General features: G+C 46.5%; 1 protein-coding gene across 1 annotated transcript in view; it reads right to left on the reverse strand.

Annotated features, from left to right (window-relative positions):
- SLC7A5 (solute carrier family 7 member 5) overlaps positions 1 to 4,193 on the reverse strand; it is a 43,979-nt gene extending 39,786 nt beyond the window's left edge. The window contains exon 1 of the mRNA XM_033127836.1: positions 3,591 to 4,193. Coding sequence (XP_032983727.1) covers positions 3,591 to 4,149 — 559 coding nt within the window. The 5' untranslated portion in view covers positions 4,150 to 4,193. The remainder of the gene's footprint in view (positions 1 to 3,590) is intronic.
- Between the last annotated feature and the right edge of the window lie 13,407 nt (positions 4,194 to 17,600).

A 17,600-nucleotide genomic window follows, 5' to 3' on the forward strand; every position in this document is an offset into this window, starting at 1 on the left:
TCCCCAGACACCTACACATCCTGGGTTGGAATGACCTTGACAGATAGGCTCCAAGTCTTTTCTACAACTAGCCAGAGGAAGAAGTGGGCCAGTCCAGACCCCTTCTTCTGAGAGCTTCCCCCATGAGATAAAGGACCAATTAGGCCACAGCTATGTTTCTGAACCACAGTCACTCCCACATACAAGACCCTACCATGGGCTGGCCCTCACCTATTGCCTCTAGCCTGGGCCCCTCCAGACACCACTGTCCCATTTTAGAGAAAGCAGCCCAGGGAGGAAGGATAAACTACCCAAGGCAAACCCAGCCAGTGAGAACTCACCTTCAGCCTGAGTGACTTCTGCCGCAAACGCAAAACCCAGACTTACCTGAATTTCTAGCTAATGCTAACAAGTTTCCGTTAAGCAATAAATAACCCACGTAAACCTAGTCTCATGCCAAATTCCCCATGGCTGTCAAGAAAAAGTTATGGAGCTAGCTTCTCACCTTCATGACTCATTAAAAAGGTGAAGACACCAGAGCTACACTATGAAAAGGGCCCATCTCATCATTTGTATGTCAGATCTACAAGAAAAGGGATCCCCCCCATTTATATTGTCCCCAGGATCATTCTAAGCACCAAGTCAATTGTGTTTCACAACACAATTATTTAACAAGCAGAAAGAAACTTGTGGGACGTGCCCAAGGGACCGAAAAGATCAACCAGCAAAATGAGAACTATGCTCCAGAGCCCATGAACACTGCTGGAGAAAGTGGCCCCAGGGCCCTTTTATGAAGCACCAGCACAGGCTGCTGGGTGTGCTAGAGCACCCACCTGCTGCACAGATGGGCTCCAGGAAGAAAGGGGTGCAGAGCACCCTTTCCCATCTTAAGTGGAAGTTTTAGAACCCAGCTTTTGCGCAGTAATTAAGGAACACTCAGGAATTTTCTGCGGCTTTTCATTGCCTTCTCAGAAGCCCCTGACAAAGGCAGGCCCCCTCCTTGGACAACCCTAACCTTTCTCTGTGCTGAGTGAGAGCAGCCATGCCAGTCCAGTAAGCTGAGTTCTGTCAGCCTTGGACAAGCCATGTCCCTCTCCAGAAGAGTCAGGCTTTCAACCAGCGCTCGCTCTTGCAGACAGCACATCTCTAGTATTATTACTAAAACTCCTCTTCCCATCAGAAAAACCCCTACACGTCCGCACACGTGTCTCACATTCCCATGGGTGGTTCAGAGAAAAAGAACTACGGAGGCTGATCAACACATGGAAAAATATCACCCTCACCCCGACTGAAAAGGGTGCTACTGACATGACCCTCCCAGATGGGCCCGCAATGCTGTGTGACCTGGAGCATTGGCCAGGACACGTCCACGGCAGCCCTTCTAGAATCTGTCTGAGGATTTACCTATATAAACCCAAAACTTAAATAAATAAGGGATCCATTTTTAAAGACTAGAGAGGGGCCGCTTTAAAGATACTATCTATTTCACCACATGTTGGGCCCAAACATTGTATCATAATCTAGCAATGTTGAAAATTGGACAAGTAAAATTCTAATGACAAAACAACCCAACAAAAGTCACCTTGCCTTTAGAGAGACTTTTCCTCTATGTTGGGCTGATATGTTGGGCTGATGATGTTGGGTCATCAGCCCAACATATCATATCATAAAACCCTCAGCTCAAAGCTCACCAGAAGCCACAGGCCTTCCTATTCTCAGGCACATCAACTATTGCTATGACTATTCCTACTGTGTTTCCCCGAAAATAAGACCTAGCCAGAAATCTGCTCTAATGCGTCTTTTGGAACAAAAATTAATATAAGACCAGGTCTTATATTATATTAGATAAGATCTGGTCTTATAATAAAATAAGACCAGGTTTTATATTAATTTTTGCTCCTAAAGACTCATTAGATCTCAGTGTCCAGCTAGGTCTTATTTTCGGGGAAACACGGTAGGTGTGGACCAAAGTTTCTCAAAGCTGAGTACCATATCACTGAGACCTCCCAAAAGGCAAACATTGTCCCTTCACCCGGCGTGACTACCTGTTCAGAGTCTCAGGAAAGTGTGATTTCAGGCAGCCAAACAAAGTTCTGCCTTGAGTTCTGCCTTCTGGATATGACACTTTCCAGAGCATCCCTCAGAATTCTGAAATACTCGCCCCCACACCACAGTGAGGCTGATGCAAGAAACAGTCTACAAGCCCAACAGCACCAGCAGACATAGCCAGGCAGAAGCCACTCCAAGTAACTGCAGAGTCCCTGAGTTTCATAGCTTACTGTACTTATTTGCACAAGCGAGATTTGGCCAAATCCTCAAATCAGGTGGCAGCTCTGAAAGCAGGACACTTCCAGGTCGCAAGCCTCCCTAAAGTTTGACCACTGGGTAGGTGGAAAAACTGCCAACAGCTGAAAAGAAAATCACACGGCATTTGGTACAAATAACTTTTTTATGAAATCCCACGAGAAAACTGTTTGCAAAGCAGCAATTCTCTCTGGAGGGGTTCACTCAGAGGTGAAGAATATACCAGGACTGTGCCCACTAACACACCAGGACCATGTCTACCAACACACTAACACCACAGTGGGGTGGACAGACTGCTCCATGATGGGGACTGCAGCCTGACCACTGCCAGACCTTCGTGCTAAATCCAGCTAGATCTGGGCCAGAAAGATTATGTTCCATAAATCCCCTCAGAGTCTGTCTACTCTATGCCCTAGACCCCTCCCCTAGGCCCCAGACATACTGGTTCCTGGAACAGGCCCTTGCCCTATGCTGGGCAAGTATGTAAGGCGTTCTCCCCTTACGTGGGGTAGGTCACACCCCAGTACCCCTATTCATCCCGCCCTAACCTATGTAATCCTTTAGCGCCTGCCACGTGGCATGAAGGATATCCATGTTGTTTTGCCACTGCGCAGAAGCGCCTGCTATGTAAGTTCCCTTAATAAACTCTGGATGTAATGATGGAGTTGCCAGGCTTTCTTTTGGTCTCTGGACCCTGTGAAATTTTATGTAACATGTATCCACCAACATATCCACCAACACACCAGGACCACGCTCACCAACCTACTAACACTGTGGGCATTAGGACTATGGCCAATGGTTGTTTGTGAAAACAACATGGGACCCCCCCCCCCAAAAAAAAACCCATCCCAACACATACAAATTTAATCTGCAGTTTTATTACTATGGTTTTTGCATGAGTCAGCCTCTTCTGACTCCTGTGTGGTGATGTGAAGAGCTGAAATGAATGAATCCTAACTACAATTTCTGTCTCCATAAACAGCACTGGGGAAGCTCAAACAGGAAACTTGATTTTTCAGACACTACCGAGACTATTACTCAGCTCCAACAGATCTGAATGACTAGGTAGGGAAGTGGAACGCCGGACCCTGCCCTCTGTGTCACTGCGGCATTCCCAAGGCGATGTGTAAACTAAGTGCGACGCACGTGGGTTCTGGGACCACTGGCCTTTGCCTAGAACTGCTGGAATGGCCTGGGGATGCGGGAGACCCAGGGCTGCGGGGATGGTCGGGGATTCGGCATGGCCGGGGTATGCGGGCACGCGGCTCGCCCTCCCCCCTCAGGCTGGGTCCCGCGCCGTTACTCACACACGCAGAGACAGGCCACGAGCTTGGCGGCCTCTTCCGGCACCGGGCAGGTGGGGAAGAGCGGCTTGAGCAGGTAGGTGGCGAAGACGAGCGCCACGATGTACTGCGAAGACGGCCGGATGATGAGCAGCTCGATCCAGAGCTTGAGGAAGGCGGGCAGCGAGCCATAGACCTCGAGCATATAGGCATAGTCGCCGCCCGACTTGGAGATGGTGGTGCCCAGCTCCGCATAGCAGAGCGCGCCCACGATAGAGAGCACGCCACACACGGCCCACACCACCAGCGCCAGACCTGGCGAGCCGGCCTCCTTGAGCACGCCCGTGGGCGTCACGAAGATGCCTGAGCCGATGATGGTGCCCACGATGATCGCCACGCCGTTGAGTAGCGTGATACTGCGCTGTAGGGTCACGCCCTCGCCCCCCGCGTCCCCCGCGTCCCCCGCGCCCTCCGCGCCCTCCGCGCGCTGAGCAGCCAGCATCCGCTCCTGCGCCTGCTGCTCCTCCTCCTTGGCCGCAGCGGGAGCCGCCGACGCGCGCCGCTTCGGGCCCGCGCCCGCCATGCTGCCGCGCCGCCAGTCGGACCCGACACAAGGAGCGCGCAGCGGCTCACACAGGACCTCTACTACCGCGCGGCTGCCGCTTTTCTAAGCGGCTGCCTGGCCACGCCCCTCCGCCCTCCAGGCCCCGCCCCGCTGCGCCCCGCCTCCAGCTCCCGCCCTCCACGCCCAGCCCCTGCGTCGTCCCTTTCCCCCGGCAGACGCCTGCTTTTACCTGCTGCCTCTGGGCCCCGCCCAGCTCGCCCACCAGGCCCCGCCCGCTCAGCCCTGGTCCTCCGCGCACGTGTTGCCTGGCCAGCCTGGAGAACCGTCCAGGCCCCGCGGGGTCCCGGGAGAGTGAAGCGCCTGGTACCGCGCCCTCCTCACCAGCTTCCGCATCTCCCCAGCCCTACTCCCTTGGTGGTTCCGAACGCACACCCGGGGACTCCGCCGTCGGTGTGGGCCCGAACACGACCAGCCTGGGAGAAGGCTGTGTAGCAGGGCCGGCCTGGGGCCACAGGACAGGAAGGGTGGGATTTGGAGTGACCCCTGACTTTGGTGCTTAGAGAAGGAAGGCCTGCCTGCACCGGGGACCAGGGAGATATGAAGAGGATCAAAACGGCCCCTCCTGTGGGAAGCTCGTGGTCCAGCTGGGATCTGGGGTACTGAATCACATGGCTGAGTGACAGGAGCTTAGAGAAGGGGAAGCGCTTTAGCCACATTCTGAGCTGATTCCTGGGCTCAGAAATTCCCATTTTAACCTATGGGAGATCTCTCTGCCAAGGAACAACATTCAGGGGCACACAAATTTGAGAAGCAGTGACACAGCCTTTGGGAAATTAGGAATTTGCATGAGTTCAGTCAAATTGACAAAATGGGACATTCTCAGAAAGACATTCTGAGAGACATTCTGAGAACTCCAACCCCAAATCTAGTTTAGCCTGTTATTCTTGAAGAACGTGAGAGATGCCTTAGGTAGCCAGGTAGCTAGAGCTAGTGGTCAGAAGTCAGAGAGGGAGTGCAGGATGGCCAGTCATCGTAGGCCTGGGAGCAAGAAAGAATCCAAAATACTTGCTGATTAAACTGACACGTGAACAGGGAAAAAACTTAAGAGTCCGGACTCGGGGAGTTTAGCCAAGGCATGTCATTCTGCACCTTCTGCACCCGCTTCCAGCATGCCAGTCATTCTTCTGGAACGTTAGAACCAATTGAAATATTGCTAGCCAGAAGGTCATACGACACAAATACTAACATGCAAGATGTGTACATTGGTGGCTTGGGGTACCAATTAAAATAAAAATAATCTCTTCACTCTTTCTTCCCACCGTCCGTTCAGAGAGTGCTGCTTGGCAGGAGACTGGACTGTAGTGGCCGAGCAAACTTTCAGAGCCCTTGTTGGGTACCAGGGACTGGGCTGAGCCCTCAAAGTGCAAGTTCTTATTTAATAGCGTGGGTGCTCTCATCAGCGCCATTTTGTACATGAGGAAACTAAGGCTTAGTGGAGTGATGAAACTGACCAGTAAATGAGTGGGAACCTCTGATGATGCCTGAGCCCGTGTGTACTTTCAGTTATTCTCCCACCCTTCTTCCTGTGCTTGATTCACCTCTAGACTGCTGTTAAATTTCTGTCATTGATAGCAGTTAAGACTTGACAATCTCAGGACAGATTTCGTTTTGCAAGGAGCGGGATCATTTGCCAAAGCTCTAACAAAGTCCCCACCACCTCCACCTGGATTCACACAGCTGACACCTGCAGGGTGTGTCCCCGGTGCTTGCCACTACACCGGGCTCCCAGCACATGACAGTGAATGCCACCTACAACAACAGAGAGAGGCGATCAATAATCACACATGGAAGTGTGAAATTACAGCCGTGATAAGCCCTGGATGCTACAAGGGCCCAGAGAGCTAGTCAGAAGGTACCGGGTCGTCCCAATCTGCTTTTCTCGAGGGAGAATTAACAAGGGAGGTGGAGAGAACACAGGTGCACCTGGAATGTAGGTGCCTCCCATGAAGGGCTCTTTGAAAGTTGCAGGAGACCTTAATAGCTGGAAGGGTGACAACATCCCAGGAGCGTTTTTCAAGATCCTAAGGGATGCCAACATCCTACTGTTTCGCCACCACTGTCGATTGATTTTCAGATAACGTCCGAGATTTCCTCCTGCAAATTTGCTTTGTTAGGTACGTACCTGACTTCCCTGATGTAAATTTAATAGTCCCTGAGACGCTTTACCAGAAGTCCCTCTCAAAACAAATCTTAGCAAAGAGTGCCATCTACTGGTGGAATTTCGGAGCTTTTGGTTCTTTATACAGATTCAATTCAACGGCTCACTCAACAGTGGTCTTCTAGGCCCTAGCCAGTAATTCATTAAAAGTCATGTACTTTATTCTCACCAGGGCTGGTGGGGAGAATATCTTGAATATTCTGTAGGGGGACGTTTGGGAGTGTCTGTCAAAAACCTTAAAACCGTGTGTCCTGTCTGGCCAGTAATCCCACGTCTCAGAATTTCTCTAAGGAAATAAGGAGTGTGCTGTTTTTTGGCTTCATGGTTACTTATTATATCTTTAAAATATAATAGCCAATAGATTTGCTTTGGTAAATGTTACTATATTCGCATGGCGGAATACAGTGCAATCCTTAAAAATCAAGATGTAAAAGAATCTGTTCTGGAAAAATGTGTTTGTGATCTATCATGAGTGAAACAATGGCATAAAACATTCCAAGGCCCCCTTTGGTGGATTCTTGGGGTACTCTGGCTGAGTTGGATTTTCACATCTATTGTTTGAGAGCTGGGAAACTGCCGTTTTGAAGGAGCAAGCAGTTTCTCAGGTAGGGTGTAACTCAGCCTCGAGGTTGCTGCCTCTTTGGGGAAGGAACAGGGAGGATCAGCCTTGTACAGGTTTCTCTGCCCTGGAGGGAAACATACATGGTGCTCCCGTCTGGCAGAACAGCATCTCTTATAGATGGTGTAGGTTATAACCCCTTTTAGGAAGCCTCTTTCTTCTGCTTGGAAACACAGAGGCCGTGGGGCCATCTTAGGCGAGAAGAACATGTCACAGGCCCTCCAGCTCTCAGAAGACAGGTTGGACATTGGGCCAATATAGTAGCTGCTCTTCAAGCTGTTCTCCCCACTTTCAGAACTCTCATGTGTTATCTCCAAACCTTCAGGGATTTTCACATTCCTGATTGCAAAATGTGAGCTGTAGAAAATGGGGATGGGTAGGGAATGGTGAAAGTGATCAAAAGGTACAAACTCCCAGTTACAGGATAAATAAGTCCTGAGGATATAATGTAAAGCATTGTAACTATATTGTTAACAATACTGTAGTGTATATTTGAAAGTTGGTAAAAGGTGTATCTTAAATTTCTCATCACATGAAAAAAATGGTAACTATGTGAAGTGATGTTCAGTAGTCTTGTTGTGGTGATCATTTTGCATGTATACAAATAACAAATCTTTATGTCGTACACGTTAAACTAATACAATGTTATATGTCAGTTATATCTCAATAAAACGGGGTGGGGGAAGGCAACAGGGTTTCCTGGCAGTAGTATCCTGATTTCTTACTTGGACCCCACTGCACACCAGCTGAAGGTACTTGAGCAAACCCTACCCCTCTCTAGGCCTCGGTTTCACTTGCTATAAAATGGGAATAGTAGCACCTACTACAAATGAACTAACACATGTAAAGCACTTAGCGTCTATAACAAAAGAACAACTCAATAAATAGTAGCCACTAGTGGTAGTAATAGTATCTATAAATGGCTGCAAAACTGATTAAATATGTACCCAAAAGGTAATAGCAGCTATCTCCAGGTGGAGGGGGTTACATACAGCAGGTCCTCCAATAACAGCGTTTCATTATAGTGTTGATGAGATGCTGTAAAAGCTTAAGTCTTGTTTATATTAATTAGCCAAGGGTAAAATAGGTTTCGCTTCAAGCCTCAGAACCTATCCACGATGTTAAGTGAGGACTTACTGTATGGCTTTTTCTTTTTTATGTTTCCCTGTGGTTTCTAAACTTTCTGTGAGCACCTACTCCCTTTACATTGTTAATCTGACAGGAAATTTATAGGCCGCCTCATGGTTCTGGCTCCCTTTCCATCCAGGTTGCACAGTACTCTCCTCACCCTGGTTTGTGTCTCTTCCTTGGGGAAAGTAGGACTCCATGTAAAGTCTCTCTGATCATCTGGCTTGGTCTCTGACTGCCATTTGTAGGGAGGGGCAAACTCTGATGTTTTTAGCCTTCAGAAAGAAAAAGTTTGGCTCCCTTGCCCCGGGAGAGTAGAATGGGCTTAAAAATCTTTAATCAGCAGAAGTGGATTGAGTTCCACAAATATTCCAAACAAAACACCACCAGTTGTGTTTCATGTAAAGTATGCCTATTGTTTCTGTGGGTAAGTAAATGTTATAAGACACACATTTAGAGCTATTTTCTGCCTTGCAGACACACCCTTTGCTCTGACAGACAGTGGGTTTGCTTTACCTTACAGGGTTTAAAAGGCTTGGCTCCAACTCTGTTGTACTTGTCAACCTTGAGAATAAAATAGCTGATTATTTTACTAGCAAAAATGAGTTTACTTGGGAATATCAGAGGAATGCAATTCAGGCCATGCAAACTTTGGCAAACCACAGGCAAGTCCACAGAACATGGCAGCATTATTTAATAGAGAAAAAGGAGGAAGTTGGGAAGGGTGGGTACGAGCAAAATTCCATTGGAGCACAGCGAAAGTTCAGAGTGGCAGTGACTTCTCTGAAGCCACAGAGTAAGTGTGATTGTTTCTCATTGGCTGGGCTGTTGCTGGGTAAGGAGAAAAATCTTCCATCTTATTGCCAGGGTATGTGAAGCAAGCTTCTTCCTGTCACAGTTTGTAAAGTGAGCTGCAATGGGTAGTCCATGCAGAGAGTTCCCACTTCAGGGGACTCCACTTTGAATGAGATTTTCCTTTCTTTTCACATACTCATCAGTGACCCTGCTTTTGCAGCTGACTCAGAATTGCACTTACTTAAATGTATGCAGTGGCTAGTAGTCTGGCTTTAGAAGGAGGCTCTAGCAGTGTGACTGTATCAATCAACCTGTGCCTCAGCTTTCACATCTGTACAATGGGAAGTGTTTGAAGTTTAAATGAGGTAAGACAGATACAATCTCTCACAGAGCGCCAGAACAGAGAGCTTCCCAGCTTGCCCTCCCCGGCTAGGTTAACTTGGGTTACTGTTCTGTCTCCTTTGAAGCAACCACAATAGAGCAGCAAGGTGACAGAGTCGGAAAGGGTGGAAATTAGACAATTCTTTGTTTACTTTTGCAGTCTGAGTTTTCTTGAAGATCAAGGTTGTGGCTTTAATCACCCTGCGAAATTCAAGAGTGTTGGCCTGCGTATTTATAGTCCTGTAAGATCCTTGCTCTTCTTTTGAACTCATTCTTTTTTCCCAGGAAAATATGTACCTGATAAATCCTTCATTGATGTGGAAGCTTGCGCCCTCCCCCGCCCCCGCCGCCCGAGTGGCTGCCCTGCTAAGTGTGTTCTTAGCCATATGGGAGAAATGTCTGTGTTCTTTTCATATAGCAAATGTCTTTTTTTCCTTCTGGAAATTTGTTTTAAAAGCCATGCTTTTATTGTGCTCAGCTGTTAGTTTTTCCTGTCTGCATGCTTGAAAATGTGGGACCGCCCTTAGCAATATCCGAAATTAGGTTCTCTTTCTGTGCAGATGTGTGTGCCTAGTGTGGGGCTCGGGAGCGAACGTCCCTGGAATGTGCCACCCTGCCATGCAGATTATTTCAAACTGAAATCAATTAAAGCCCAGCAAACCCAGGAAGAGTTTTTTTACTTCCCCTTTTTCTTACGGGATTCAGACAGGCAAACCTGTTTCAGGAAGGGAACCTTGGCATAACCACCTTAAGCATTTTCACCCTAACATTAGGAAGATTCCAAACATGTTTACCAGATTACCCTCTGTGTCCCACTGTTTGTGAGTTGCCTAGCAAAAATGTACTTGCCATGTGTGTTCAGCATTTCCTCAATTATAGCTATAAGTTGCCCCTGCTCACTTCTGATATCTAAGACCCCATTCCCTCCTTTTCTCCATCGTCCAGAATGGCATATATACCCAAGGTTGCCTCACTGTCTTTGGAATTTTCATGCTTATGTGAACAATGTACCTCCTTCTCCCTCCCGCCCTCCCATGCACACGTATTAAAAATTTGACTTTCTCCTGTTAATCTGCTGTATGTTTGAATTATTCAACCAGCCAGAAGAACTAAAGAGGTAAGGGGAAAGTTTCCCCAGCCCCCAACAATTTGTTGAGCCTGCCAGGAGCATTACTGGTTGGGACGCTGCTGGCTCAAGGAGTGCTGCAGCTGAGAAATCGTGGCCCTCAGTCGGCAGAGGTGAGCATTATTCTCGTTTGGCCTGCTGTCTCTGTGGTCTCTTTCTGTGAGGTTCTGTAGAAGTTGGAAGTGGTGAGAGTCCTTTTTGTCTCTTCTAACTTTAGATTGGCGAGAGAAGGTATTTGTGCCTTCTTGGGTTTTCTTTATTGATCCTTTCCTCCCAGAGATGGTGTTTTTCCTTCTTCTTCTGTGTCTACGTCTTTCGTGTCATTTGTCATAAGAAGGAAATGCCATCGGGACAGTAAACAGGCATAGACTCCCTGCAAGCCTGTTGTAAGCGCCGGCCTCACAGGCGAGGGAGTTAAGTGGTTCTCTCCAGACTAATGTCCATTCAGACAAACTTTGCTGTGGGTCCCTATGTAAAAACCTGATGAGGTTTTTCCTTCCATCTTGTTCTGTGTCCTAAGGGCTTGGCTTTGTGACCAGCAAAAATATTTTTCTCTGGTCTCCACCATCCGGAAGATGCACTTATGGGATGTACCACGTGGCCAGTCGAGTAGACTAGGGTTCCAGGTGTCTCTGTCTGGCTGTGCCAGTTCTCAGGGGAGTTTGTCATAAGGTACGCTAGGCCATCAGGGGCCTTTGTCATCTAAACCTCATTACTTGCTAGTGCTGGAAAAATCCCATTAAAAAAAATCCCGCAGTAGTGTTACCGAATAGAAAGAGTTCGTCCACCCAGAGCCAAACACTAAATCCAGAGCCAAACACTAAACACTGAGAAGTGCAGTGGAGAAAAATTGGCTCTTTTCTTATGAATGGCACCATCCAGGAGAACGGGAAGCTAAGGCTCAAAAGTCTCAAACTCCCTGATAGTATGTAGGTTACAGATCGTATAGGGCAAAATCACAAGACACCGGTGGGTAGGGGGGTTCGGGGTCATGCTGGGAGCTGATTGGAGGTTAGGTAAGAGTGATACATTTTCAGATCTTAAGGACAGTTCTGAAGTCAGTTCCAGTGTCCCTCTGTCTGGTTTCACAGGAAAGTAGCCAGAGGGGTTATTACACCTTAGGGCTCAGGAGCAGAAACAGAATTTAGGTCAAGATGTTTATCTTTAGCCTGCCAGAGGTCTGAACTACCGTCTCCTGCTGCCTCGGATGTTTGCTGATTATCTGGGGAGAAACGCTAGGTCTCTAAGAGGGGTGGGGAGGGGAGTGGGGGCGGGGAGGTGATTTCTAGAGCTAGGATTTAAAGCTAAATCTAATCAAAGTCATAAGGACCCTTGGTTTCAGTAGCACTTGCCCAGCGCCACAAATTAGCCGGTTTGTGGTTGGAAGTATCTCACATTTTATGCGAAACTGGAGACACTGTATCCACTACACCATCCTTACCACCTGTGTAACACAGGTCTGCGCTTTCTCTGACTTTCTTTAAGAGTGGATTTTTGGATCACGGGGTCTGCACTATCTGAGCCCTCTCCAGGGATGCCGTTAGTGTCCGTGGTAAAGCTTTACTCTAAGCCTGGGAAGTGACCTCTGGGTCTTTCCATTAAAAGGCTTATTGTAAAGAGTTGCTATTGGAATAAATATATTGATGAGGATCCTATCCGTCAATGGCCAGAAGACGGATCTTTTGAATCGGAGAAACTTGTATCTTTAAAACAAATATTAGAAAGTTCTCATAAATGCCTTATTGGTATTTATGGGAAGATCTAATAGAAAAGAGAACACAAAGAAGCATAACAGCTAGTTTAAAAGACTCCCTTAATAAAAGCAAAGAACAGAAGTTAAACGTAGAACAAAAATTAAAGAACAAATAGAATGTAAATTCTCCTTCTCCTCCCACATATAGTTTCCTTTATCCCCAACTCCCTGTCCCAGACCTTACAGAAAATCTTTTGGATCTCTGGGCCCCAGATCTAAAGGACACCACCCCCCAAAAAAAAACAAACCAAAAAACAAACAAACACAAAACCAAAAAACCTAGCTTCAGCTCCTGAGTCAGATCTCTTAAATCCTAAAAAGTCTTCCAACATCCCCAGAAGACCTCTTAAACTCCCAGCTGCCTGTTTTAACTTCCCTTCCTTTCAAGACTTATAGAGGTCTTTAAGGTCTGATCTCCAAGCTAGAGGCATCCAGGTGATTTGTGTAAATGCTGAAATCCAGGAAGTGAATTTAATATAAACAGCGAGGAAGGGCAGAAAGGCTCAATTTGCAGTCCCTTTTGCTTTCTCCTCTTTTCCAGGACTCGGTAAATAGGCCTTACCAGCTTCAGATATTCATATGAAATGTCCCTTGCGGATGTATCCTGATCCCCTCCCCCCAAGAATCCATGTCCCCTGGACAGCAGCTGATCTTCTAAACTATAAAACCCTCTTATTCTGTCTCTCTCCTTTCTCTCTGAAGATCCAACAAAGTTCAGAGAGGAATTAGAAAGGTGAATAGCTATTTATAACCGCTCACACAGGGAGCTGGATTGGCTGCTAAGGGGAGTCATTCCAGCTCATGATTGTACAGTAGTTATCAGACAGGCCAGATGCCCACCTGGAGAAGAACACCCTCCTCGTAGGGAGAACAGATGGCCAGACCCTCTCCCAGGGCCTCCTGTAAATGAGCTGGAGTCAGCTCAACTAGAAGCCCTCTGATATTCAAGGGTTAACAGGAGTGGTCATGGAGGCTTTTCCTTCTAATGCAAATTGGTCCAAAGTTGAATTATGTACTCAAAAAAGAATGAGCATATCCAAAAACATCTGTTGTTGAACATTTTGTAGAAACCTGTCAGAGACACACTGCATTAAACCCAGAAGCGCCAGGGCATAGGAATCTCTTCATTTCTGCTCTTGTGGGGAAATCTTCTCCCTGATATTAAAAACTAAATTCAAAAGACTGTTGTTGGTTAGAGTGGGCAATCCTTAAGCGTGTTGATTGAAGCCACCACACAATTTTTTGAAAATAGTTTGCAGGAATGCAGAAGGACAAAACAATTAAAAGCTTCCATTCTTGCTTTGTAACTTGAGTCTTTAGAAAGACAAAAGCATGACTTGAGAGTAAATTTAAGCCCCCCCCATTTGTCTCCAGACATTTGCAGATACTGCAAGAAATCAGGACATTGGAAAAGAAACTGCCCAGCGCTTAAGAAAAAAACTCTAAAAGGCAATACTTCTACGAAAGCCCCAGAACCCCAGAGGTTTCCATTTTTTTCCTGATGGGCAAATCCCCCTTAACTGATGGTGTCAGCTGATTGTCTGTCACACCCCAGAGCCTACTGTTAAACTTAAACTAGAGGAACAGGAACTGGATTTCTTAATTGATACTGGTGCTACTTTCTCTACCATCCACTCAGAGGGTCTTTCTCTACCCATCACCCCTGACAATCCAAGCAGTAGGAGTTTCCAGGCAGCGGGTTTCCTTGCCCCTGTCTCAGCCTACGCCAATATCCTGGGGCCCTCTCCACTCTCAGCATGCTTTTCTAGTTTCCGGCGGTTCACCAGCAAACCTTGGTAGAGAGTTGCCATGTAAATTGAATGCGACTATAAGTTGTAATGAAAAGGTTGTTTTCACTTCTCTGCCTTCAGACCAAGCTCCAAATTTCCTAATTCCTTTACTGGAAATTCATTGTCAGTTGAACTCCTCTGAAGAGGATGAGATTTATTCAAAAGATGTCCCAAATCACCTCTGGGCCACACATGTAAATAAAGTTAGAGTGCCAGAGTGCAGAGTCCCTTTGCATTACTAGGAAGAAAAACCATTTCCTTCACCAGCTCGGTACTTTCTCTCCAGAAACGCAGAGCAAGGAGCTTACCCTGAAAACAGACTCCCTCTAAAACAGGGTATGTTGATTTTTACTTCCTCATCCTGCAACACTCCAATTTTGCCAGTACATAAAGAAGGTAAATTTGATGCAGATGGAAACCAAATTTGTCAGTCTGTACAGGACCTGAGAGCCCTAAGTCATTCTTCCCCACTGAATCTTCCCTATTCTTTCCTCAATTCCGGCTGATGCAGCCTGGTTTCCAGTAGTTGACCTCCGCTCAGCATACTTTTCTATCCCTGTCCATTCTGAAACCATTCTGTCCCGGTTTCTTTTTGCATTTACATTGAAAGGGAGAAACTTGACACAGACTCATCTACTTCAGAGATATTGTGAGTCCCCCTCAATATTTTCCCAAGTCCTTAAAGCAGACTTAGACTCAGTAGCCTTTACCCAAGTCTCCATGCTTGTTCGGTATGTTATTGATGACCTTTTGCTTTGTAATCAAACTAAGCAAGGAGCTCTTAATAGACTTTCTCATTCTTAAAATTACTAACTAAACCAGGCCACCAAGCTTCCAGATCTAAAGTTCAATCGGTAAAAACAACTGTTATCTTCTTAAGACATGAGATATCTCAGGGCATTCAAAAGCTAACCCCCAAACGCCTTGTGTCCATTTATCCATCCCTCTCCCCAAAACTAAAGTACAATTTTAGGGGCACCTGGCTACTGCTGCCAATGGATTCCTAATTTTGTGGTCCTTGCTAAACACGTGTATGCCCTTCTCCCAGATAACCTCCCAGAGCCTATTTCCTGGCCTTCAGAGGCATTAACCTCTTTTGAAGCTTTAAAATGAACTCAGTTCATACCCCTAGCTCTTGGCTTTGACAAGTCCTTTCATTTACACTGCCATTAAAAGAACGGGATTGCTGCAGGTGTCTTAGGACAATCTTTTGACTCTCAGATACCTCCCATAGCATCTTTCTCATGCCATTTAGACCCTGTGGCATCAGGCATGCCCCCCTGTTTACCTGTGGTGACAGCAGTTGCCGCTTCAATGGACAGAGCCAGTACTCTACCATGGGCTCCCCCATTCACCTCTATGTTCCCCATGCCGTGCTGGCTATTTTACAAGTTCCTCGGACTAACACCTCTCCCCGGGGCAGCGACAGACCACCTATGAACAGGCACTTTTAACTAACCCCTCCATCATCTTCCTTAGTAGGTATAATGCCTTCCATCCAGCTATTTTACTACTCCTTCCTGATGGTGGATTGCCCCACTCTATTCCCCACAGTTGCCTGGCCACTATAGAAATGGTCTCAAAGCCACGGGAATCTCTCAGACGTTCCTTTAGGTAACCCAGGCTTACTTTTATTTTGTGATGGCTTCTGTACATGAAATGTTCAGGGCAACCTAACAACTGGTTATGGCATAGTTTCTCCAAAGAATACCTTGAAGCAGATTCTTTGCCCACTGTAAAATCAGCCCGAGCTGCTGAACTCATAGCTCTTACCAGAGCTTCCACATTAGCAAAAGGGAAAACTGCCACCATCTATACAGACTCTAATATACTTTTGGAGTCTGTCAGGCTGTTGGCTCAATTTGGAAATCCTGTGGATTCTTCTGTAGGTACTCCCAATTGCTAAAGGGCATACAATTGCTGCCCTAGTACAAGTCATTCACCCTCCATCTAACACTGCTCTTGTTCACTATTCAGCCCACGCTAAGGAAACTGATACTGGACCCTTAGGAAACCACAGGGCTGACAGAGCCGCACCATGTGCAGCCCAAAACAGAACCCCTTATCCTTTCTCTACCCAATTTGAAACCTGCCTTTATCCCTGACTGGTATTAACTACTGGGCAAATGCTTCCCAATCTGAAAAAGACAAATGGGTACGAAACAATTATTCAGTGAATTTTATATTGGGCCAAATGGACTTCTTATAGCTCCTTTTCTTTTGACTTTTTGGCTTGCACTTATATCCCACCAATTGGGACATATGTACAGACACGGTGTAAGTGGTCAGAAGTTTTGCAGATCCCAGGGCACTCAGAAGTTTTGCAGATTTTTACCTCTGTAAGGAACTGAAAAATAATTGGTTTTGCCCTGGGATCTGCAAAACTTATTTCCCAGTGTACTACTTGTAATCTCACCAAACTCCTGGAAGAAATCAGTCTACCCCAGGAAGTCCTCCTAGGCCCACGCTGATCCCTTGCGATACCCCAGGTGAATTTTATAGACTTGCCCCCACTTTAGGCTATTCTCACTGTCTGGTTGTTGTCTACATGTGTAGAGGGTGGACTGGATGCTAAGCGACTGGACGTGCTGATGCCACAATTGTTGTAAAAAAGCTAATAACTGAGATTATTCAACATTTTGGCATTCCCTTATGGATTGTCTCAGACCGAGAAACTCATTTTCAAACAGAGATAAACCACCTACTTGCAAAAACTCTGGGGTATTCCTTAAAACTTCATACCCCATACCATCTGCAGTCATCAGGGCAAGCGGAATGTAAAATTCTGGACATAAAACTCTGGACATAAAAAGGACTTTAGGAAAGATCTGTCAAGAAACTGGACTCAACGTCCAGAAGCTTTACCCTTGGCTCTTATAAAGATCCAGAATACTCCAAATAGGAAATATGGTTTAACCCCCTTTGAAGTAGTATTTGGACACCCAGTGCCTTCTGGCATCTCTAAACCTTCCATTCATGGATTAAGTGAACACTCTGGAAACGTAAGTAAAACATTTGATGCTATGACTAGCTAGACACGACAACTAACTAGTGTGCTTGAAGCATGTCACCAACAGCTAAAAGAGGCCTGGCCCCTCCTGACTGAAAAGGCTTGCCATCCCTTTCGACCAGGAGACTGGGTGTCTTTAGAAGAAAACACACACTGTCACCTCTGAGGTACTGCTAAACATCTACACTGCCATCAAAATAAAAGAAAAATCCTCCCAGATCCATGTTAGTCATGTCAAAATAGACCCGGGAGACTATCCCTACCGGTGACCGTAAACTGAGAATTTCCATGGCGAATTCCCAGGCCCCAGAACAAACGGCACCGCGAACTAGACAGCTTTTCCAAAGATCACAGGTGAAGAAACCTTGTTTTTACCTACCTCCCACCAGTCACTAGCCTCTGTTTTTAAGACTCTTTTTATGTACACATCTACACACACCTCCTCTTATTAATGAACATTCCCCCCCAATTTTATTAAACTTCTTTTTTAGATAGCTGACTGGACAGTGGTTATCCCTATGTTCTTTCTCCAAGTTTCCACTATGAGTTCCATTACTAACTCTTTTTCAACAACGTGGGCCCAGACCAAACACCCCCTTATGCCAGTTTACCAAACCCTGGCTACATTAACTAATCACCCTGACTGTTG

This window comes from Rhinolophus ferrumequinum, chromosome 15, assembly GCF_004115265.2.
Source record: "Rhinolophus ferrumequinum isolate MPI-CBG mRhiFer1 chromosome 15, mRhiFer1_v1.p, whole genome shotgun sequence".
NCBI classification, from domain to species: domain Eukaryota; kingdom Metazoa; phylum Chordata; class Mammalia; order Chiroptera; family Rhinolophidae; genus Rhinolophus; species Rhinolophus ferrumequinum.